Source organism: Durio zibethinus, chromosome 28, assembly GCF_047325235.1.
Source record: "Durio zibethinus cultivar Kanyao isolate XHJ-2024 chromosome 28, ASM4732523v1, whole genome shotgun sequence".
In the NCBI taxonomy this organism is placed as follows: Eukaryota; Viridiplantae; Streptophyta; class Magnoliopsida; order Malvales; family Malvaceae; genus Durio; species Durio zibethinus.
Window position 1 is genome coordinate 14954648 of NC_143189.1, and position 23918 is coordinate 14978565.

Consider the following 23918-nt stretch of genomic DNA (forward strand, 5'->3'; position numbering starts at 1 on the left):
TTTTCTTCTAGCAAGTTCTCTTTCTTTTTTTTTTTTTCTAAGTCCTTTGGGTCCCAAAGGGTAAGTGGGTTTAAGCAATTTGTTTTAGAAGTGAGTTGGATAGTTAGGACAAGGTATAGTGTTGTGCATGACACCGTGCCTAACTCTATATTATTATTATTATTATTATTATTATTATTATTAATTTTAATGAATTAAACAAAATTAAAATAAGCCAAATAAAAGGCTTTCACATGGGTTGTGTCTTGGGCTCTTGGCCCAAGAAATCAAAATTGGGCCTCAACATAAAACTTGAGCCACAAATTTAAAATTGAAAGCCCAATCAGCAAATTCGGACAAATTTGGTGTCTACATTAGTGTATTTGATAAATTTTCATCCTTATATTAAAAGGTTAAATTATGTCATAAATTTGTATAGTCAAACCACATATGAGATTTAGTCCTTATAGTTCAAAAAAAATCTAATCCCCACACTAAATTTATTTAATAATTTTAGTTTAATCTCTAATTCTATCAATATTCCTTAGTTAAATATGTTAGTGTATTCTTTGATTTTTCTGAAGTGGATGTTGATTTTTATTGATGTGGCATCTTGGTTAGATAAAAAAAAGCAAATGATGATGTGAATTTATTGAAATACCATGTGACATTCCAATAAATCAAGTGGCATTCTAACAAATCCACGTGACATTTTTCAAAAATATTTTTAAAAAAATTATAATAATAAAAAATGTAATTAATTAAAAAAAAGTAAAAAAGCTCTAAGAAAAAAATCCTTAACTTGTAGTTAAAGAGAACAAAGGTCTTGTTGAGGGTTGAGTTTGTTGGGGTTTTGAGAAGAACCGAGTATCAATTAAAATGTTTTCTTCAAGTTTGTTTCCTAATTTTTGCAAGTAAAAATTAGGATTTTTAGAGTTTCAGATTCAAGGGTTTAAAAAATATATTTTTAAAATCCTAAAATTTAGAAAAGTGAGGAGAAGGCACAGAGAAAGTTTGGTGGTCAATGGAGGTGATAACACTAGATCTAGAATTTTAAGATTTGGGTTTTTTGAATTTTTGAACAAAAAAAGGATTTTTGAAGAAATCTAGGAGATAGATTTGTAAAGGAGAATAAAAAAAGCTTTTGGATAGATTTTGATAACATTTTGACACAACAAATCGTCAAATTTTGAGTTTGTATGATGGCTATGGGTTGCTTGAATGAATTCTGAATATTTTTTGTTATTTTTTGATAGATTATATTTTTAATTATAAATTTTATAAAAAAATATTTATAAGTATATTAAAATATCACATCAATAAAAGTTAATGATTATATAAAAAAATTAATAGATTCTGCGTATTTAATAGAAGAATGTTGATAAAATTAATAATTAGATTAAAATTATCAAATTATTTAAATACGAAAATTAAATTTTTATAAGTTATACTATTAAAATTAAATCTCAAATTTGTAAGAATACAAGGAATAGGGACATAATTTGATTTAATTAAAACAAAATTTTAAATATTTAAAAAACTAATTTGTGTATTCTTTGTTTTTATATATCTAAATATTATTTAATAAAACAAAATATACAAGCAATTTGAAGCAATTCCAATCATCGACAAGAGGTTTTCCAGCAAATTCAACAGACTTGAGCGTCTCGAGAGTTTCAAACTTAAAAACGAAAAAAAAAAGAAGATGATTTTATGGAATAAGAAAAGAGTTACATTCCATTATATCATCTAAGGCACAACAGATCCGAATATATACTAAAAAAAAATAAGAACATTATTTTAGAGATAATTTTAAGATGCTTGATTCAAATGACCATATATATTATATATTTTTTGTTATATGATTTTGAAATCGTTGAGGGGATGTGAAAATTTAGGTAATCTTTGATTTATAAAAACAAAAGGGTTTTTCATTTTTAATTTCATAAAAAATGAAAAAAAAAAAAGTTAACAAACTTGGTTGGTTGAAAAAATTAAAAAATATTTTGAGAAAATAAAAATAAAAATAGTCCCAAATTAAAAAATAAAAAAAAAAGTTGGAGGAAACAAAGAAGTTGAAAACAATGGTTTCTTTTTTATTGAGACAAATACTTAAAGAGTCCAGGCTTAAATCATTAGGTCTCCAAAAATAAATGCCTCTTATATTTCTTGTCCATGCAGCTGTCTTCTCCATTTTACAGCCTTAAAACCCATTTAGCCTTTCATTCTCATCTTTTTTCATTACCTCTGAATTTTATGAATTGCTGGAGAATTTATTACCATCAACCCATTGCGTAATTCTGAGTCCAGCTATGAGCAGTTGCCTCACATAGCCCGGTCAGTCTTGTACATATGAGCAATTCCAGGGACAAGTGGATGATCATTCGGGTTTAGGTTGTTAACAGGGAACAAATAGATAACAGCACCTTGGAAATGGTTAGCGTAGGGCTCTATTGTTCTTTAAGTATATGTAAGCATATGCTTCCATTGCTATTGATATTTGCGTGGAACACTTTGGTCCTAAATGCAACCTTTCCTTTAGCTCTTTGAGGATCCTTTTCGATGCCATCGAATTCACGAACCCAACAATCAATCACCTAACACCTAAATCTGAAGAAAATGTGAACATTCAAAATTAAAACCCCAGTTGCTGCAAAAGTTAATTTGAAGCAAAAGGCATAATAAGAACCACTTAATTATTTAATTATTATTTTCATATTTTTTGCTTTGAAAATGAATATACAAAATACATTTTTACAATTTTTATTTTTAAAAACAAAATTTTATTTTGTGTATCAAATATGTTTTTTAAAATTTCAAAAATAAAAAATAAAAATTATTTTCGAAAAGTAAAAATTAAAATAAAAAAAAAATATTTTCAAAAAATATTTTTATTAACCAATCGCAATCATAAGTTTTCTTAAATTTGTTAGGTTGATATAAATAAATTTATTTGAATTGATTCCAAAAAAAAAAATGTACTAAATGAAACTAAAAAACTCTTTATTATTAAATAAATAAAAAGAGATAATTTCAACTTTTCCTTTATTTCGTTTAAAGTAATACAATCTTTCTCCACTACTATTATCACCTCATCCTCCTCCTCTTTTGAAGTTTTCTGACTTTTATTATTTGAAGGTGTCGACAATTTCTTAACCTTCTACAACTTCCATTCAGAGGAACTAAACTTTCACTACTCTTCAATTTTACGTTATGCTTATGACGATAACTGCCCTGCAATCTATGCCTATTTCTTTCTCTGTTTCTCTTTTTTGACATACTTTGCTGTCGGTAATCATACTTATCTAAATAATAATCATTGAACTCTACTTCTTCAATGTCTTCAAAATGGCGATGACGACGGTGATGACGATTTACACGCTTAGTATTTTTTAGCTTGTGCCACAAGAAACATGTAATATCTTCTAGTGCAAACCAATATGCTTTACAACCAGTCCAGCATATCTTGCAAAGGCTTCTTATAATGCATTGGCATATCCCCAACTTGAATAACAGGTACAAGAACATCAAAACTGAGAGCAAAGAAGAAATATGAAGAAAAAAATTTGTTAGATAAAAGGTTTTAAGAGAAACAACTAAAGATTTTAACCTAGATACTAGCAGTTTAGCATGTCCTTGGTTCCTATTACACATATATGAATGCCAATGGAACCTTTTTTTTTTTTCAAGATTTATAACTAAAACATTGTGTTCAGAACAAATTACTGATTCATTACGGTAAAACAATCAAATTCTTAACTGTAATATGTAATTATATGCAGAAAAGTGGAAACCATCACAAACCAGTAGAGTGAAGCATATTAGATGTACTCTGATGCTACCTGGTAAAGATATAGAGAAGGGGGAAAAAACAATGATAAAAGAAATTGGTATATTTTTTGAAGTATGAAGGAAAAATGTAGTTACTTATGAAGCAAAGACCCATAATCATCAATAGCTTCACGAGATTGGAGATGCATAGATTCTCAATAAAGCAAATTACATCCCATGGCCCTGAACAAATGTCCCTGCAAAGCAAGGAATTGAATGTCGCATCAGACAAACTACAAGAAGAAATGTATTTCTATGAACATACGCTTTGGCACAGATATCAGTTCATGGCTATGTTACCCGGTGGCCAAGCATAAATAGAAGCGTTTCCTACCACATGAAGTAAGCAGAAGACAAATTCCCATTTGGAGAATGCTATTGATAATTCAAGCCATCAAACAGACTCATATCATTGATTGCCATGTCATGTGCCACTTTTTAGTCATATGGTCACATAGTTAAAGACAGGCAACTAGACCTATAAAGAGTTAAAGACAGGCAAACATGAAGGAGCATACTAATTTTATTATAGCAAAGGCAGAGCATGAAGAGCTGTTCTCTTAAGCCATAATTACATATCACTTACCAACTAGATAACAATGGTACTGCAATCAAAGAGGAATAAATAGGATTTTTCCCCCCTTGATGGATATATTTTACACTTACACGTTGTGACCAGTTTGTACACATTGAAACAACAAAAAAAGAACAGTCTTGACAAAATCAACTATGGCTACAACAGTGCTGCAAGGTAAGACCGATTTTGAACCTATACAGGAAAACTGAAAAGCAAAGCAATTTACAAGCTAGAAGGTTTACAAATATGAAAATCTTCAAAGCAGCTATATACTAAAATTGATAAAACTTGCATAGGAAAGAGGATTGCTGCAAACACATAGCAAACAAATTGCTGGTAACAGAGGAAGAAAACTGTTTCTTTTATTCTAAAATGTTCTCACTTGGACATGATTGCTAAGGGATAGTTATTAAATACAGCTTCAGTTTAAGATTGTACATTTTGCCTGTCTAGGTATACATATAGATAGGTTTCGTGACCAATTTTCAACATAAGGCCAAGGCTATAACATGACCGCAAAAGAATTATCCTGCTGGCTAATGCCTAGAAGTAATTGAGAAAGTAAAAGAAAAGGAAGATGATTCCAAGGCTGGACAACTAATTATAAATCTAGATGAGAACGCTACCAAGTTGCTTAATTTCTTTTTCCGGGAATGCAAAGGAATTATGTTACTTTAATAGTTTCAATAATTATGATACCTGAATTTTAAAAATTTTTAATGTGTTACATAAATTATAAATATATGAATTAATATGATATTCATTCATCTTTAGTGTGATTAACTTTAAATAATAACACATAGCAGACAAACAATCTTACAAATATCACATTAGTTAATAGATTTATAATTCTTATACCATATTAAAAATTTTTAAAATTTAAGTATTATATTAAATATTTTACTATAATTTAAGGGTAAATTATGACCATATCCTAAATAGATATTAGTTAACATGCGTAGTTCCCAATTATTTCATACCTTAAAATATTGAACACAAAAGAAAATTTGTAGCTATGTGATTATAACTAGGGTTAAGAACTTAAAAGAAAAAAAAAAAAAAAAAACAGAGCTGCAAAAGGAAGCAAAATAATTAGAAATTCTTACTCGCATGATCCACCAAAAACACTCTTAAATGGAGCTGCTAACACATTTCCAAGAACACCTCCAATCCCATTTGCAGCTTTACCGATGACTACCCCCATTATTAACGGCGTCCACTATCACATTCCATTCAAAAGCCTCCTTTTCTTGACACCAGTTGCCCCGTGGTCACTGACAAAGTAAATTGAAAGAGAAAAACATAAAAGGAAAGAAAATTGAAGTTAATTTAAAATTAATATGGAAAGAAGTGCCAAAACCATATTTTATTCTGTGTATCTTGACTACATTATGATCATATCTTTGTTTTTGTTTTATGCATTTTTCACAGAAAAAACAGTCTAAATTTGTCCATTAACATCACTTGCACATCCTTTTTCATGGGTATCTACATTACAATGTTATTCTTCGTTTTTAACCCCTGAAACCAAGTTTCATCGATTTTTTTTTCTTTCAAAAAAGGCAATGGTGTATCTAGGAAATTGTAACAAGTGCAACTATCAAGATGGAGGCGTTTATAGGCGTGCAGATGCATATATACACAATCTCGAAATTAATTTTTTTTTTCATTTGTCTTTTATATCTAGGGAAACAAACGGAAAAAAGGTTTAGAGTACTTCAATCGCAACATCAATCAGAAGATCTCCAATTCGTCATTCCTTTCCAATCTTTTTTATCCCGACATTAAAAGAAACGGAAAACTAGAGAAAAAAAAAAAAAAAAAAGGAAAATGATTCAAAATCCAAAGTGAAAGTGAAGAGTTGAATGCAAACCGTAAGTGGAGAAAGACCAATAGGAGCAGAGATTGCAAGAAATGAAAGATCAACAGCGTTAGGGAGTTGAAATCGCTGGTTTTGGGGGGATATAAAAAAAAAAAAAAAGGACATCAGAGAGAAGAAAATAAAAACATTTTTTGATTAACCGCATACCAGGCCAGTTTGATTTTCATTTTGTAACACTAACACGGTTCAAGTCTAGCAAAATTGGATCTTAGACTCGATAAGTTGATATAAATATGATAAAAAAAAATTATAAATATGATTTAATTTAAAATTTTAAAAATAATTATATATGAATTTGATAAAATAAAAAAATTATATTTTATATTTTTATGTTAAATAAAATCGTAACATATCATTTTTTATATACAAAACATATAATTATATGAATTAATTTAAATATTTTATATGATATAAATATATAAATAATAAATCTAAATAAAATATTATAAATTAATAGTAATTTATTATTAAATTTTTTTCCATTTATATATCGCCCAATCAACATATTCATAAATAAATTAAAATATTTGAGTATAAAGAAAATACAAAAGTGGGTAAATAAAAATAAGATCCGTAGTAAACATAATAGCCAATTCAAAAGAAGCAACACAAATCCAAGAAAAAGAAGCAAAATCAGAAATAAGAAGTAAAACAAAAACAAAAAAGAAAAAGAAAAAGATTTTTTAGGTTTCAGTTTAACCCACTTCTAGGAGGTTTCAAGTCTTCAATATTTGTGAGGGAGTAATGAAGGGTAAGGTTAAAAATATACGTGAAAGTAGCAGCCATCGAAGCAGGAAGAAAGTTGATTTTGAGATTCAACCATCGCAACTTTGGATTTTAATCTACAAAATCTTGCGAGTTTTTGGAAAATCTAGTTAGAGAATGCAAATAGAAGGTCGAGAGAAAACAAGAGTGAAATTTTGGGATTAAACGAAAACTAGCCAACAGTGGGGTGCGGTGACCTATGCGACACAGTGACTAGCAATGTTGGTCGAAAATCGTAGAATGAGAGTCTAAAATAAAAAGAAAAGAAAGAAAGTGTAAAGGGAAAAATGAGAAGAAGTTGAAAATTTTGGCCTTTTATAGACTAACAAAATAACTCCATTTTGTTTAGAAGAGGATCCGTGTACGAAACGATGTGTCGACCCGCCCTATCGCGACTTGAAGTCATTCTGACTACCAAACTGGTTTGACTTGAACTGGATCACTTGAATTGAACCAGATCGTTGACCAAAGGTTGATAGTCCCAAATTTTTGGTATTTTTTTGTTATTTTTTTGTTTTATTTTTATTTGGATTGGAAATTTATTTATTCATTAATAAAAAAATAGAAAAAAATTCTAAGCGTTAAAAAATGAATTTTGAAATTAAACTCATAAAATCATATCAAATTATTGAAAAAATTTTATGAATTTAAAAATTATTTTAAAATTATAAATCTTATCAAATTATTAGAGGATTTTAAAAAAAATTTAGAATTAATTAATTTAAAATATTTTAAATTAATGCTACCGAATTATTGGAGGATTTTAGTTAAAATAAAATCTTACCAAACTATTAAAAGATTTTATGAATTAAAAATAAATTTTATTTTAATCTTAGCAAATTATTGAAAGATTTAAATCTTAAAATAAATCTTATCAAACTATTAAAAGATTTAATGATATTTTACAAAGAAAATAAAAATTTAGAGATTAATACTACCAAACTATTGGAATATTTGAATATTAAAATTAAATCTTATCAAATTATTGTAATGTTTAGTGATATTTTAAAAAATAAAAATTTTGAATTAATCTTACTATACTATTGGAGGATATATATCGAAACAAAAGTTTTCCAAATTGTTAGGGGGTTTTATTGATTTTGGAAAGAAATAATTTTTTTTGACAATTTTGATAAATCTGATTATAGAGCCTTTTTAAAAAATGATAGTAATCTCTTTGAATTCTCTTGAAATGAAGAAATATTCTTAATTTGCTATTAAATTATTTGAGTAATTTTAAGAATAATTTTTAATATTAAATTATTTGTTAAATTTTAAGATGTTTTAAGGCTTTGGATAACACAAAATCATTTGGTATTGGCCTTTTGATGGATATTGTGGGATGTTATATTCTTTTTCATATGTAACTATACTCCTAGACCTTATATGATTTCGTAGACTATAATCTACTATTTCAGGAAACTTGAGTTTAAACTTTGAACTTCTTTTTAAAATGAGATATATTTAATTAGGTAGCCAATCCCAGCTAAATAAAAAAGATTGATAGCGACTCTTTGATTTGTGTCCAATGGTAAGTTTTTGGAGTTGTATGTTATGACATTTATATATTATTATTAATTAATTAATTAATCTATATATCTACTTGCAAATTTAAATTTTTAAATTTCCAAAATAAATATATATGTTTCTTTAAAAACTAGCATTAAAAAAAATAAATTTTCAAATTTCTAAAATGGAAAAATTAATTTATTTATTTCTCATCATAATTTAAGAATTTCTTTAAAAAAAGGGAAAATATTTTTGACGATGAGATTCTTAAGGAAGTTCGAGTAATAATTCTAAAAATCTTTTGGTGATTAAATATTTTAAATGTCACCAAAGTATTGGGATATTTAAAATAATTATCAATATAAAAAATTTCCTTTTATTTGTTTTTATTAAAAATAAGAAAATATAACTTTTTTATAAAAATAAAAATAGTAATCTTGTATGAATTATTCATAAGCATCATATTTTCTTATTTGTATTTTATGTATGAATATTAATTTTGAAAATGAACAAAAGCATCCTAAGATGAGATACTAAGGGAGTTTGAGTTGTGTTTCTTTAGAAATCTATAGGAGAGAAAATTTCTCCTAAAATTACAGAAGTACTAGAATGTTCCAAGAATTTTTCAATACATAAGGTACTTGTTCATTTTTCAAACAAATAAAATTGATAAAGAAAAAATATTTTTGAAACAAAACAAATTAAGAAATTATTTTAAATATTAAAATTTAAACCATTTATATGAAAGCTAAAAAGAAAACACATGTTTAATTAACACCATTTTTTAACGGGTATTGTAAGAGCGCTAATCATTCTCACACAAAACCATACTCCTGAACATGACTTTGTTTTTCGTAAACCCAAAAAATTTTTAATAAATTTTGAATAATTTTAAAATTGTTTTGAAAAGGTTAGTTTTTTTAAGTGGCCAATCTCACTTAAAAAAAAAAAAAGATAGTGATGACTCCTACTTTTAAAAATCATCTAATGGTCAAATTTTTGGACAAAATCATTATGATACCATATAATCATTTTTAATATAAAAATAAAAAAATTTAACCATCATACGAAATACTATTATAATATAGAGATCTATAAAAGAAAAATGAAATATTTTGACCTAATATCTCACATATATTTTTATCTACAAGCTTATCCCTACCTGATAGTTATCCAAAAAGTATAAGAAAGATTTTTTTTTTTCTCAATTGTTGAGAGTATTAAAGAGTTTTTGTGACATTGACTTAGGTCAAGGGTTCAAGAAAAGAGTGAAGTAATCTGTAAAACAAAAAAAAAAAGAAAAAAGAGAAAGACGAGAGGGAGATGAGAAAAATGGGAAAAGGTATATAATGAAGAAAGCTATGGCCGCTGGTCAGCCATTTATGATGGTTGTGGCAACAATGGTAATGATAATAGAAATGAACATATGAAACAATAGATTTTTCAAAATTTCAAGCAAAAATTCTCAAAAATTTCAAACAAAGCATCATAAAACTCAAAGTCCAAACTATAAATTAAACTCAAATAAAATCTCAAAAAATAAACTAAAAAGCACACACAAAAAAAAAAACAAAAAAGTTAAAAAAAAAATTACATAACCATATATCAAATTTAACCAAAATAAAAAATCAAACAAAAAATAAATCAAAACATGGACAATTGAAAAGGCAAACCTAAATTTTCTTTTAAAAAAGGAAAAAAGTGAAGTGAGGATTGGGTAAACAAAAAAGAAAAGGAATGGAAATAGAAGAGAGAATGGAAAAAGTAAAGAAACCATTGACAACCATAAGTTCAAACACCAATGGGATGCTACTACTATATTAAGGAGAGAATAAGGCAGTAAGAAGAAAAGGGAAAAAATGAAAGGAAGAAAAAAGAGCAACTATCGATAAAATCAATGTTGGTTGCGTGCAAATGGCTAGTAGCCAAAATAGAGCAAATATTAAAGAAAGAGGGGTGGTTATTGGTTGATGCTGATAAGAGAAAAGAATGGTTTTATAGCTAGGGTTTATGATTAGGTTTTTATGTATTGGCCTAAATAATGTAGTTTGGGTAACATTAGAAACAAAGAAAAAAAAAACTAAAGAGTAGTGGGATGGTTAGCCTATATATCAGGGCCAATTGCACTTTTGGCCCATCAGATTTTGGGTCCAACCCAAAGTTTAGATATAACTTTTGTTTATTTTTAAAATTTTAATTATGTTCATGATTTAAACTTATAAGGTTATTTCAAATAATATATATGAAAATAAAATACTTAAATTCAAAAATATGTTAACTAAAAAAAAGATAATGGTTTTGACAAAAATAGTGATTTACAGGTTCGATTCTTTTCTAAAGACAATAATGACGATAAAGGAGTACAAGTTGAAGGATAAAGCACAAGGTTTATAAAGGTTCGAACTTCTTTAAAAAATACCTACGTCAGCTTCCTTAGTTATCCTAGCGAGTGCAATTCACTAGTTGGAAAATTCTCTTAGAAATTATATTTCATATCTTTTAAGGTTAAGATAGTGACCTTCACCTTTTCTAAGATTTTACCCAATCCTTTTTACAATAACTTTCTTAAAGATACTTCACTCATTGATTCAAAAATCCACTTTGAATGTAAAATAATTTGCAAAATATAAAATATCTCTCAAAGGTTAAGTATTTGCCTAATGAAGTATAAATCATAATAAAGGAAGAAAAAATATAGTTTAGATACAAGAATAGAAAGAATTAAAATTCTAAAGCTTTTTTTATGCCCTTGGTTTTCCTAGAAGATGATTTGAATGCTCTTAGGGTGTTGTTTCTTAGCTTCATAGGTGTCGGAAGAGTCCTTTTTTATAGTTGAAATAAGTTTAGAGTTGTGGGAATTGAGTTGATGACATAAAAATAGCCGTTATTTCCTTGAAAAATAGTTATTAAAGGTTGCTAGGGCATTAGAGATCGATATCTTGTTCATAAGGGGACCAATCCTATCATGAATTCCATTCAAATTTTAGCTATTTTAGGCTAGAGGATTGAACACTTTTGATAGGCCTTCGATCCTTTCATGTTAGGTAGCATTCATGGATGTTTTGGCCATTGTGCACTCTTTTCACTAAATTGACCATATCTTAGGTTATTAATTCCAAATCATAATCTGTTTCAAGATTTAGAAAATATACTTAATGAGTTTTCCATCAATATAAAATTAAACATCTAAATCAATGTATAAAAATTATAGCAAACTTCCAAATCTATCCCTTATGCAATTTTCAAATATCTTGCATAGTTTTTAGCAAAATTATCATATTTTCACTTAAAAACTAGGGATTTCAATTTTGTTTAGTCCTTTACAAAGTATAATCAAATAACTTTATAACAATATATAATTCAAACATTAAAATTTTATAAATCAATACAAAAAATAAATCAAAATTAATATTACAAAAAATAAATCAAAATTAATATTACAAAAAACTTTGTTCTTACAAAACAATTTTCTCTAATTACTCCATTTCTTAAAACAAATATTATCAAAATTATAAAGAGTTCAAGATAAATAAATTTATTTTAAAACCAAAATTATACTTTCATTTAAAATCAAATAAATAATCTTTAAAAAGTATTTTTGGTTTTAGAAATACAAAAATATAAACAATGTTTGTTTAAACTTAAGAAACATTTTTCGATTAATTATCAATCTTGAAAATTTACATTTTTAGATAAACATTAAGACCAAACTTCTAAAATAAATTTTCAAGATATTTTTCAAATTATATAACAATTTTGAAAGAAATAATATTTATTTAGTACTTTAAATAATAAAACTTAAGCACAATACTAAATAAGTTTTTTTTTAAATCTTAATTAAATTTATTTAACTTAATATTTTGTCATTTTAAAATAAAAATTTCAATAGTAATAATATCTTACTACCTACAATCTTTTCAGTTAGCCCCAAATTATGACCTTTTTTGTAAAATATATATATATATATATATATATATATGAAAAGAAGAACTCCAACTATGGGTCACTATACTTGGCCAAATCATCAATTTAGGTATAAAAGTATAAATTATACTAAAGTCCAAATAAATTTACTATCTAAACTTTGAAAAGTAGCACCTAATCAGCTGAAAGTGAAATTTGAACATAAGATTTAAACGTTTTAAGACTTTCTCTTATCAGTAATACAATGCACTCATTGGCTATAAAGCTGTTATATTAATAAAACGTATATATAACAAACAATTGATTATTGTGTTCATGAATGATGTACTGATCATATGGTCAAACTTGTCAAAACTTAAATATTTTAACTAGTATAAATTCTTACTCAGTTCATTTTCAAGTGAGCAGAGCATACTGTTTTTATATAACTTATATATATATATATGTATATATATATATATATATATAAAATAAGGGACACACATCAATATTTGAAAGACAAATAAAGATAAGAACAAAATACACACAAGTAAAGTACAACTCATTCATTTGAGAAAAAAAAAAAAGCAATATTGATGTATATTCCATGTATAGATCCTCACCAAGTATATATATAAATTTTGGTGTACATACCTTTTTCCCAAAAAAGAAAAAAATTCAAGTCCTTCTTGCTAAAAGTTTAAGTTATTGATTTATGTTAAGGACTTGTTTAGGTACAAATTAAATGTTTAAAGGTTTATTTGAATACAAATTAAAGGTAAGAGTTTAATTAGATTCAAATTAAAAATTAAGAGTTTATTTGAATACAATAAAAATATAAAAATTTATTTAAGTTCTAAAATTTTAAAACTTTTTTATTATTTTAGTCAAAAGTAAAAAGCAACATCAATTATGCCTTGAATCTGAAATAAAATTTATTTCAAATTTTTTATAATTTGTACGGTAAAATACATTCAAGAACATGAGTTTTATGATTATTTTTAATTTCATGAATTTGTTTGATCTCTATTTAATAGTGAATTTGAAATACCTATATGAATTTATGTGTATTTCATCCTTGCAATTTATATAACAAATAAAATTAAAAATTTTCAAATTCATATTCCCAACATAACAAAGTAATTGTTAGTTATTTGTACAAAAAAAATGTAAAATCTTCTTCAATTTACCTTTCTCCACTTTACAAAAAATAATATAAAATATGAAATTAAACTTTTATTAAATTCAGGAGGCCAAGTTACAAAAACATGGTCTCAATTTGTAAGGCAAATTTCTAGGAACTTTGGATTGGACCCTTGGTTCCCTCCATTGGACCAATTATTCATTTGACCAATCAAAAACATCACAATCTAAACACTATCTCTTAGATATTGTAGTGACTTAGTTCTTGGTGGCGCATGTCTCTGAGCAAGAATCAACGCAACTTTCAACTTTTCCTTCACCTAGTAAGGAATTAAAGAAAAGAAAAGAAAAACCTTGATCAGTTTATGCTCATTTGTGTGTGTGTGTATATATATAAAGTATGAAACGTTAAGACAAAGTATGAAATGATTATTGCACATTTGTTATATATTATTTCAATTCAAATCATGTCTTATAATTATATTATTAGAAAAAATCAGTAATTTATGACATATCATATGCATGAATTTATTAAAATAAAATATTTATAATTTAATTATCACATATGATATATAATAAATAATTAATTTTTTTAATAATATGATTATGCGACATGATTTGTATGAAAAAGATATATATTGACATGGAGTAACCATTTCATATAAATATTTTTTATTTAAAAAGACATATGAGAAAGTAGATTTACTAGGATCTTGTTTGGAGCTGAGACTTGTGCACAAGGAAGTAGAACAACCAAGCTTGCAGAAGTATTGGGTGTCTTGGATATTGCCAACAGGAGAGGTCTGAAGGACACATTTCTTGAGGCACTTGAGAGCGCAAGAAAATGCTGAATTTCCTAGGTTATTAACACACCAAACGAAGCAACCCTTGTAGCAGCTTGGGAAAGAAGCTGTGGATTGTCCTATTAGAAGACCCAACACCAAACAGACCATTAACACTGACCCCATTCCTCTTTCCCCCATATTTTTCTTCCCTTTCCTTTTCCAAACTAGAAGGTAGACTTAGGTGTTAATAGACAGAAATCTTGGATACTCTTTGGGCTCTAAGAGATGTTTATATAGACTTTAAATTATAGGTCTATTTTTTTATACACTAGTGTGCGGTCCCCACTACATTAGGGATTAAATATTTTTTATTTTAAATATAAACTATTTAATTTTTTATTTTAATGGTAAAGGTATTTTAGTAATATAATATGTGATTAATTTTATATTATATTAAAATTTAATATGTAATTTATGAAAGACATTATAGTAATTTGAAAATAAAATGTCACACGTCAACTTCATATAAAGCACTTATATGAGCATTTACGAAGTTGTGGTATAAGGAGCATAATAGTAATTTTGGTCAAGCATTTTTATAAGTATGGTATGAGAGGTATTGTAGTAATTTTGACCAAATATGGTAGATGAGGTATTTTGTAATTATGGTAAGATGGATTTGTAGTAATTTTGATTAATTATAATTGAGGGCATTATAGTAATTTTGATATTATGTCAAATAAACAAATGGATACTATAGTAATTATCAAGGAGATTGTTTTAATATATGTTATTGATTTTAAAACAAAAAACCACATGTAAATTTCTTATTAAGTATTCATAAAGGTATTTTTGTAATTATGGTAGGAAGGATAATATAGTAATTTTGATCAATTATGGGAGAAAAATATTTCAATAATTATGGTAGGAGGAAATTATAGTAATTTTGATCAATAATAAAAGAGGGGTACTTTCATAATTCAATAATAAGTGAAGGGTTTTCGTAATTATGATATGAAAGTATTATAATAAATAATTTATATTTTTCTAATTATGATATAAAAGCATAATAATCAATTTATAAGAAAGGATATTTTATAATTATATGAGTGAAAAATAATCAATTTGGATATGTGTCATTTTCTTATCAAATAATAAGAAAAGTAATTTTATAATTTCCATAAGGATACTTTTCAATAGATGTATAAATTTGTGATCATAGGTTATATATTATCACTATATTTGATACGATGAAAAGAATAAAGAAGAATAGATTATGGAATGAAAAACTATTTTCTTTCTATGATTTCCTTAGTTTGATAAGAAGAAAAAAACAAAAGAAGGAAAATAAGTGAATTTGCATACTCTTTTTTTTTTTTAATCTAACCCTTTCAAATTAGAAAGGAAAACACTTATTTAACTTAAATTGATGATTTTATTTATAATTTTATCTTTAATTTTGTTCTCTCCATTTTTTATTGTTCATAATAAACACAAAGAAAAATATTAAAGGCAAAATTGTTAAATTAAGTTTAATGAATATTTTCATTTCACATTTGGAAAGAAGAAAAAAAAAAAAGTAAACTCATTTATTTATGTTCCTTCTTGCCAAATGAAAGAAAAGAAAAAAAAGAAAAAAAAATTTCACATTCCTTTTTTTTTTCTTACCAAACATAGTGTTGTTGTTCCATCAAAGATTTAATATGGTTGTTTTATATGTGGGATAAAATCTATGCTTCATTATGTGTGTGCCTTTACATGGAAATTGAATTAAAGTAATTAGTAATGAAAATAAATCCATGCCAATGCTTGCGTCATTGACATCAATGGGTCTAATTTCACCTTGACTAGTGGGTGAAATTGACTAAAACTGATTATCATATGTTAAGATTAAGCTATAGAAGAATTCTTGATTAGATGTTAATAGTGCCATTATATATATTTTTCGCCAATAAAACTTTGGCTTAATGTTAAGAGAAAGCTTTGAAACTTTGAAATCTTAGATTTAAATTTCATCATATTTAAATTTAATCTATTTTATAATGAAATTATTTATACTATGCTACCTCGTACATTGTCTATTTTATAAATTTCTCATATATATTATATTTGAATACATTATAGAGTAAGAACTAAATCTTTAGCTAAAAGTGAATACCTTACAAAAAGAATTAAAAACCAATAAAAGAAAATCACAATGTCTTTGTATGATAAATTATCTGACACACTGATAATGAAATTTTTTAACTTAACAAGTGAGGTTAAGATGGTGATATATGTTTATTTTTTAAATTTATTTTTTTTTCTTTTTTTAAATATACATTAATGTACATGTGTTACCATCTTAATCTCATTTGTGGACTTAAAAAAACTCCACTATTAGTGTATTTGATAAATTTTTGTCCTTATATTAAAAAGTCACATTATGTCATAAATCTATATAGTCTTACCAAATATGAAATTTAGTCCTTATAGTTCATAAAAATCTAATCCCCATACTTAATTTATTAAATAATCTTAGTTTAATCACTAATTCTATCAATATTCCTTAGTTAAATATGCTAACATATTCTTTGATTTTTTTTAAGGTTGAGTTTGCTGGGGTTTTGAAAAGAACTGAGTATCAATTGAAGTGTTCTCTTCAAGTTGTTTGTTAGCTTCTACGAGTAAAAGTTAGGATTTTTAGAGTTTTAGATTCAAGGGTTTAAAAAAATATTTTTCAAATCCCAAAACTTAGAGAAGTGAGGAGAAGGCTCAAAGAATGTTTGGTGGTTGATGGAGGTGATAGGGGTAGATCTTGAATTTTAGATTTGGGTTTTTTGATTTTTTGAAAAAAAAAAGATTTTTAAAGAAATCTAAGCAATAGATTTGTAAAGGAGAATAAGAAGAGCTTTTGTATAGATTTTAATAACATTTCAATGCAACTAATTGTCATATTTTAGGTTGAATGATGGTTACCGGTTGCTTGAATGAATTCTGAATTATATTTTTTTGGTCAATTTTGATTGATTACATTTTTAATTATAAATTTTGTAAAAAAATATTTGTTATTATATTAAAATATCACGTCAATAAAAGTCAACGATCATGTCAGAAAAATAAATTTGTATATTTAACAAAGGAATGTTGGCAAAATTAGTAACTGGACTAAAATAATCAAATTACTTTAGTATGAAAATTTAAATTTTATAAGTTGTATTAGTAGAATTAAATCTTAAATTTTCAAGAATACAAAGATTGGTAACATAATTTGACTTAATTAAAACAAACTTTTAAATACTTAAAAAACTAATGTGTATTCTATGTTTACATACATTTAAATATTAGTTAACAAAACAAAAGTGCTATTATCTTTGCTCACTACTTTTTAGGCAAATCGAATTAATACTATTGACTGTAAATATCCCGTTTAATCCGGGGCCTGAATGAGTTCAAGCCCAACTGTAGATATCTGTAAATATTTTTATCTTGTTTATCTTTTTTTATTTTATTAAATTCATTTTTAATTTTCTCATCTTGTTTATCCTTTTCCTTTATATTTTTTTATCTTTAGTTATATTTTCATATTATTCGATTATTTCAAAAAAAAAAAAAAAAAACAAATAACTTGAAGTTTGAGATCTGAGTGAGGCTATCCTTTGGTGATATCGGTGATAAGCCTCACTGAAGTGATATAGATTAATTTTGGGATAATCTTTAGCTTTGGTTGAAACAAATTCAATCTTAACCAAAATGGGACTGCTAAATTTTCCCTTTAAATGAACTTGTAGTTTACAAGCAATGAACAGCAAAGGAAATCAGAGTGAAAAAATCCAGAAACACAAAATAACAAACAGAAATCATTAAGAGGAACTCGAGAGGCAATAATAAAAGGAGAGGAAATTTTGAGTGATTTGTTTTCAACTTGAGTTAGTCTTTGGAATTGTTTTTTTGTTTTAGGTTTTGGCGTTGATTCATTAGGAATGAAAAAAGGAACAAGCAGTATGGATTTTTGAAGATTTCAGTCATAGACAAAAATTGAAAGCGAGGGGCGATCGGCAAGCACATGAAAAACATTAAACAGATAAGCAATAAATATAGAGGCAAATTCATCAACAAAATTCCAACTAAGAAAATCCCAAAGCCATGCAATACAACCCATATCTAGCAAATACACCACAAGATAACAAGCAAAATATCATCAAACCCAAGCAACATAGCAGTCAAATATCAATAAACGGAAAGTTACAAAAATTTGCAAAAATTTTATCTAGGCAGTGTCAGTGTCGACGACAACACATGACGGACGATGAGCTTTTGGAGGTCTAAAATCATTACAGGCAATCAGACACCAACAATAATCAACAGCCAAAAATCTTTCCTAACCAATAATTATCAAAACCATAAACAAACAATAATCTCATCATCTCTGAAACACCATCTATGTTGCTGCTGAGACGTAGCTGCACCCAAATCCTTTCTCCACCAAAAGCCTATACACTGCCAATGCAAATCCAAGGAAGAAATGAAGCAAAATAAAAAAGAAGGAATCAAACAAAGAGAAGGAAAAAAGGACAAAGAGAGCAACTCTAGCAGCGGTAATGCAAGCAAGTCATGGTGGCAATGGAATTTTGGGAGATCTGGAACGGTGGAAGTGTGGAGCTAGGAAAAGTGATTGATATAGCCAAAAATCAACTTGATTAAACAGTGAAAAGAAGTGGAAACCGTGGTGGAATACTGTAACTTTGGCTTCGGATCTAGGCCATCGGTGGACAATTTTAAAAAATTCGAGTTCAGATCTGAGATGAGCAGACTGAGAGGAAGTGATGGTAAAAATTCAAGCTCCATCGAACATCGGATGACGGTGGAGTACGGTGGCTGGCTGTGAAATCATGATCGACAGCAATGATCGGGAATTTATGGGAGAGAAAGAGAGTTCGGAGAAAATCTGAAGATAGAGATAGGAGAAAAATGAAGAATTCTAATTTTTTTGGGGTATTTATACTTAATCAAAATGACGTCATTTTGTTTATGATTAGTGAACTAAGTTAAGCCGATTCAAGCTGACTCCAAGTTGTTTCTGAGCGCCACCTATGGAATCATCTTCTGAGCTGAGTCAAGACACATTCTAAAGCCATTTTTTTTTTTTTTACTTTGTATTTTAGTTGTTATTCATTTATTGTGTTCGATAAAAATGTGTGAAAAATAAAAAAAAATAAAAAATAAAGCTTTATTAACATATTAAAAGGCTTGCAATCTCATTTTCAAAATAAGATTTTATCAATATATTAAAAAATCTCATAAATTTTTAACAAAAATTAAATTTCAAAAAGAAACAAAAAATTAAAGCCATACAAACAGAGTAGAGGGCTTGTGGTTTTATTTTTTTTCGAAGAATAAAATTTTACTAATATATTGAAAAACTTTATAATTTTTGATAAAAAAAATAAGTTTTTAAAAAAATAAAAGAAATAATTTTCATAAATGCTACATGGAGGATCATTTTTAACACAAAATATTATCAACATATTAGAAGATATTTCTAAAAATAAAGTGTTTTTTTTATAAAAATAGATTTTTGAATATCTAATGATGAAAATATTCGGAACGTTGCAAATAACAATTTTTATGTAAATTTCTAGATGATTTTTTAAATTTTACCAACATATTAGAGAATTTAGATAAAAATTTTTGATATAAAGATTCTAAATTCTTTTCGATGATGAATAAAATTTTTTTTCAAAAATTAAATGAATTCATTGATGGAGCCTATTCAAAGTATGATAAATAATCTCCTTAAATACTCATGAGGTTAAGAAAAATTATTAAATTATTATCAACACATTAGAGTAATTTTAAAAATAATTTTCAATAATTAATTACTTGATAAGGTTTTAAGGTTTTTTGGATAACATGAAATCAAATTGATACTATCCTTTGGATGGGTGTTGTAGGGGTGCTATAAGCTTTCTTACACGTAACTACACCCTCGGACTTAGTCTTGATTTCGTAGACATAAATCTGTTATTTAAATATACCTGAGTCACGTTTGAGATTTTTTTTTTTAAATGAGATAGATTCAGTTAGGTGTTTAATCGCACTTATACAAAAAAAATTGATGACAACTCCTTAAAGTTAAATCTAATTATAGATCTATAAATTTATACGTCATAATACTGATAATCATTTTGAAGCAATTCAATCATCGACAAGAGGTTTTCCAGCAAATTAAACATTCTTGAGCATTTCAAGAGTTTCAAACTTAAAAAGAAAAAAGAAGATGATTTTATGAAATAAGAAAAGAGTTACATTCTATTAAATAATTTGAGACACAACAGATCCAAATATATACTAAAAAAAAAAAAAGTAAGCACATCATTTTAGAGATAATTTCATCAAAGGATGCTTAGAGATAATTTCAATAACCGTTGTTTGGTTCAAGTGATAAAAAAAATATGTTTCTCTCTTTGTTGTTTAATTCGTATTTGTTGAGAGATTTTGGAATTTTTTTTTTTTTAAATTCGTTAGATTTAATGTAAATAAACCTATTCGATTCGATTCAAAGAAAAGATGTATTGAACGAAATTTAAGAACCTTTTGTCACTAAATAAAAAAATATTTTCAACTTTTTGTCCTATTTCGTCTAAAGTAATACAATCTTTCTCCACCACTATTACCACCTCATCCCTCTCCTCTTTTGAGGTTTTCTTACTTTTATTATTCGAAGGCGTCGACAATTTCTTAGACTTCTACAGCTTCCATTCAAGGGAACCAAAACTTCACTACTTCACTACTCTTCAACTTTACATTATGCTTATGACAGTAACTGCTCTGCAGTTTATGCCTATTTCTTTCTTTGTTTCTCTTTCTTAACATACTTTACTATCGGTAATCATAATTATCTAAATAATAATCACTGAACCCTACTTCTTCAATGGCTTCAAAATGGCGAAGATCATGGCAGCGACGATTTACACGCTTAGTATTCTTTAGCTTGTGCCACAAGAAACATGTCATATCTTCTAGTGCAAACCATTATGCTTTACAACCAGTCCAGCATATCTTGCAAAGGCTTCTTATAATGCATTGGCATATCCCCAACTTGAATAACAGGTACAAGAACATCAAAACTGAGAGCAAAGAAGAAATATAAAGAAAAAAATTTGTTAGATAAAAGGTTTTAAGAGAAACAACTAAAGATTTTAACTCTAAATACTAGCAGTTTAGCATGTCCTTGGTTCCTATTACACATATATCATGTACAAGAATGCCAATGGAACCTTTTTCTTTTTTTTTTTTCAAGATTTATAACTAAAACATTGTATTCAGAACATATTACTGATTCATTACAGTAAAACAATCAAATTCTTAACTGTAATATATAAATATATGCAGAAAAATGGAAACCATCACAAACCAGTAGAGTGAAGCATATTAGATGTACTCTGATGCTGCCTACTAAAGATATAGAGAAGGGGGGGAAAACAACGACAGAAGAAATTTGTATATTTTTTTAATTATGAAGGAAAAATGTAGTTACTAATGAAGCAAAGACCCGTAATTATCAATAGCTTCACCAGATTGGAGATGCATAGATGCTCAATAAAGCAAATCACCTCCCATGGCCCTGAACAAATGTCCCTGCAAAGCAAGGAATTGAATGTCGCATCAGACAAACTAGAAGAAGAAATATATATTTAAGAACATACACTTTGACACAGTTATCAGTTCATGGTTATGATACCAGGTGGTCAAGCACAAATAGAAGTGTTTCCTACCACATGAAGTAAGCAGAAGACACAAATTCCCATTTGGAGAATGCTATTGATAATTCAAGCCACTAAACAAACTCATATTATTGATTGCCATGTCATGTGCCACTTTTTAGTTATACGGTCACATAGTTAAAGACAGGCAACTAGACCTGTAAAGAGTTAAAGACAAGCAAACATGAAGGAACAAACTAATTTGATTATGGCAAAGGCAGAGCATGAAGAGCTGTTCTCTTAAGCTGTAATAACATACCAGTTACCAACTAGATAACATTGGTACTGCAATCAAAGAGGAATAAATAGGATTTTTTTCCCTCTTGATGGATGTATTTTACATTTACACATTGTGACCAGTTTGTACACATTGAGGCTATAAAAAAAGTACAATCTGACAAAATCAGCTAAGGAAAAAGAACAATCTAGAAGGTTTACAAATATGAAAAACCAATCTTCAATGCAGCTATATACTAGAATTGATAAACCTTGCATAGGAAAGAGGATTGCTGCAAACACATCGCAAACAAATTGCTGGTAACAGAAGAAGAAAACTCTATTCTTTTATTCTAATATTTTCTCACTCGGACATGATTGCTAAGGGATAGTTATTAAATACAGCTTCAGTTTGAGATTGTTCATTTTGCCTATCTAGGTATATATAGTAAGTTTTCCAGACCAATTTTCAGCACAAGGCTAAGGCTATATCATGACTGCAAAAGAGTTATCCTGCTGGCTCATGCCTAGAAGTAATTGAGAAAGTAAAAGAAAAGGAAGAGGATTCCAATTTCTAAGACTGGACAACTAATTATAAAACTAATTATAAATCTAGATAAGAACACTACCAAGTTGCTTAATTTCATTTTTCGGGGAATGCAAAGGAATTATGTTACCTTAATGGCTTTAATAGTGGTGATATTTGAATTTTAAAAATTTTTAATGTGATATTTGAATTATAAATTTATTAATTAATATAATATTAATTTATTTTTAACGTAATTAATTTTAAATAATAATACGTAATGGACAAATAATCTTATAAATACTATAGTAATTAACAAATTTATAATTTATATATCATGTTAAAATCTAGTGGTCAAATTTTCGGATAAAATCATTATGACACCATATAATCATTTTTAATATAAAAATAAAAAAATTCACCATCTTAAGAAATATTATGATAATATAGAGATCTATAAAAGAAAAATGAAATATTTTGACCTAATATCTCACATATATATTTTTATTTGCAAGCTCATTCTTACGTGACAGTTATCCAAAAAGGATAAGAAAGATACTTTTTTTTTTCAATTATTGAGGGTATTAAAGAGTTTTTGCGACAGTGACTTAGGTGGAAGGTTCAATAGAGGAGTGAAAAAATTTGAAAAATAAAAAAAGAAAAAGGAGAGAGGGAAATGGGAAAAGGAAAAGAATAAAGGAAGCTATGGCTACTGCTCTGCCACTTATGACGGTTGTAGCAACAGTGGTAATAATAATAGAAATGAACATATGAAATAATAGATTTTTCAAAATTTCAAGCAAAAAGTCTCAATAATTTTCAAACAAAGCACCATAAAACTCAAAATCCAAACTATGAATTTAACTCCAATACAATCTCAAAAAATAAACTCAAAAAAAAAAAACACGCACACACACACACACACACAAAAACAAAAAGGTTAAACAAAAATTACATAACTTTATATTAAATTTAACCAAAATAAAAAATCAAACAAAAAGTAAATCAAAACAAGGACAATTGAAAAGACAAAGCTAAATTTTCTTTTGAAAAAGGA

General features: G+C 26.9%; 2 protein-coding genes and 1 long non-coding RNA gene across 4 annotated transcripts; all 3 read right to left on the reverse strand.

Annotated features, from left to right (window-relative positions):
• Window positions 1-3000: 3000 nt before the first annotated feature.
• LOC111280660 (uncharacterized) lies at window positions 3001-6547 on the reverse strand. 2 transcript variants are annotated; one of them, XM_089757226.1, is made up of 4 exons: window positions 6261-6547; window positions 5494-5661; window positions 3907-4007; window positions 3001-3512 (listed from the first exon to the last, which is right to left on the reverse strand). In XM_089757226.1, exons 2-4 carry the CDS (start codon window positions 5589-5591, stop codon window positions 3067-3069), a joined length of 645 nt encoding a protein of 214 aa, XP_089613352.1. In that variant the 5' UTR covers window positions 5592-5661; window positions 6261-6547; the 3' UTR covers window positions 3001-3066. The 2 variants fall into 2 exon arrangements, with proteins under 2 accessions (XP_089613352.1, XP_089613351.1); XM_089757225.1 differs by having other exon boundaries at window positions 5494-6547.
• Window positions 6548-13847: 7300 nt separating this feature from the next.
• On the reverse strand, window positions 13848-14691 carry LOC111281385 (uncharacterized). The gene is made up of 2 exons (XM_022869129.1): window positions 14296-14691; window positions 13848-13909 (listed from the first exon to the last, which is right to left on the reverse strand). The coding sequence occupies exons 1-2, from the start codon at window positions 14570-14572 to the stop codon at window positions 13848-13850; spliced, it is 339 nt and encodes a 112-aa protein (XP_022724864.1). The 5' UTR covers window positions 14573-14691.
• Window positions 14692-20971: 6280 nt separating this feature from the next.
• LOC149510797 (uncharacterized) lies at window positions 20972-23120 on the reverse strand. Its single transcript, XR_016335095.1, has 2 exons — window positions 21894-23120; window positions 20972-21483 (listed from the first exon to the last, which is right to left on the reverse strand). It is a non-coding gene; the product is annotated as an uncharacterized LOC149510797 (long non-coding RNA).
• Window positions 23121-23918: the final 798 nt, after the last annotated feature.

Bases quoted from the DNA above. Each gene is read 5' to 3' on its own strand.
- LOC111280660 (XM_089757226.1), bottom strand. From the start codon at position 5,591: ATGGGGGTAGTCATCGGTAAAGCTGCAAATGGGATTGGAGGTGTTCTT. The intron at 4,008-5,493 runs GTAAGAATTTCT...CTTGCTTTGCAG, and splicing joins GTTTTTGGTGGATCATGCGA to GGACATTTGTTCAGGGCCAT. The intron at 3,513-3,906 runs GTAACTACATTT...CTTTGCTCTCAG, and splicing joins TATGGGTCTTTGCTTCATAA to TTTTGATGTTCTTGTACCTG.
- LOC111281385 (XM_022869129.1), bottom strand. From the start codon at position 14,572: ATGGGGGAAAGAGGAATGGGGTCAGTGTTAATGGTCTGTTTGGTGTTG. The intron at 13,910-14,295 runs GTAAATCTACTT...ATTCCTTACTAG, and splicing joins CAGCTCCAAACAAGATCCTA to GTGAAGGAAAAGTTGAAAGT.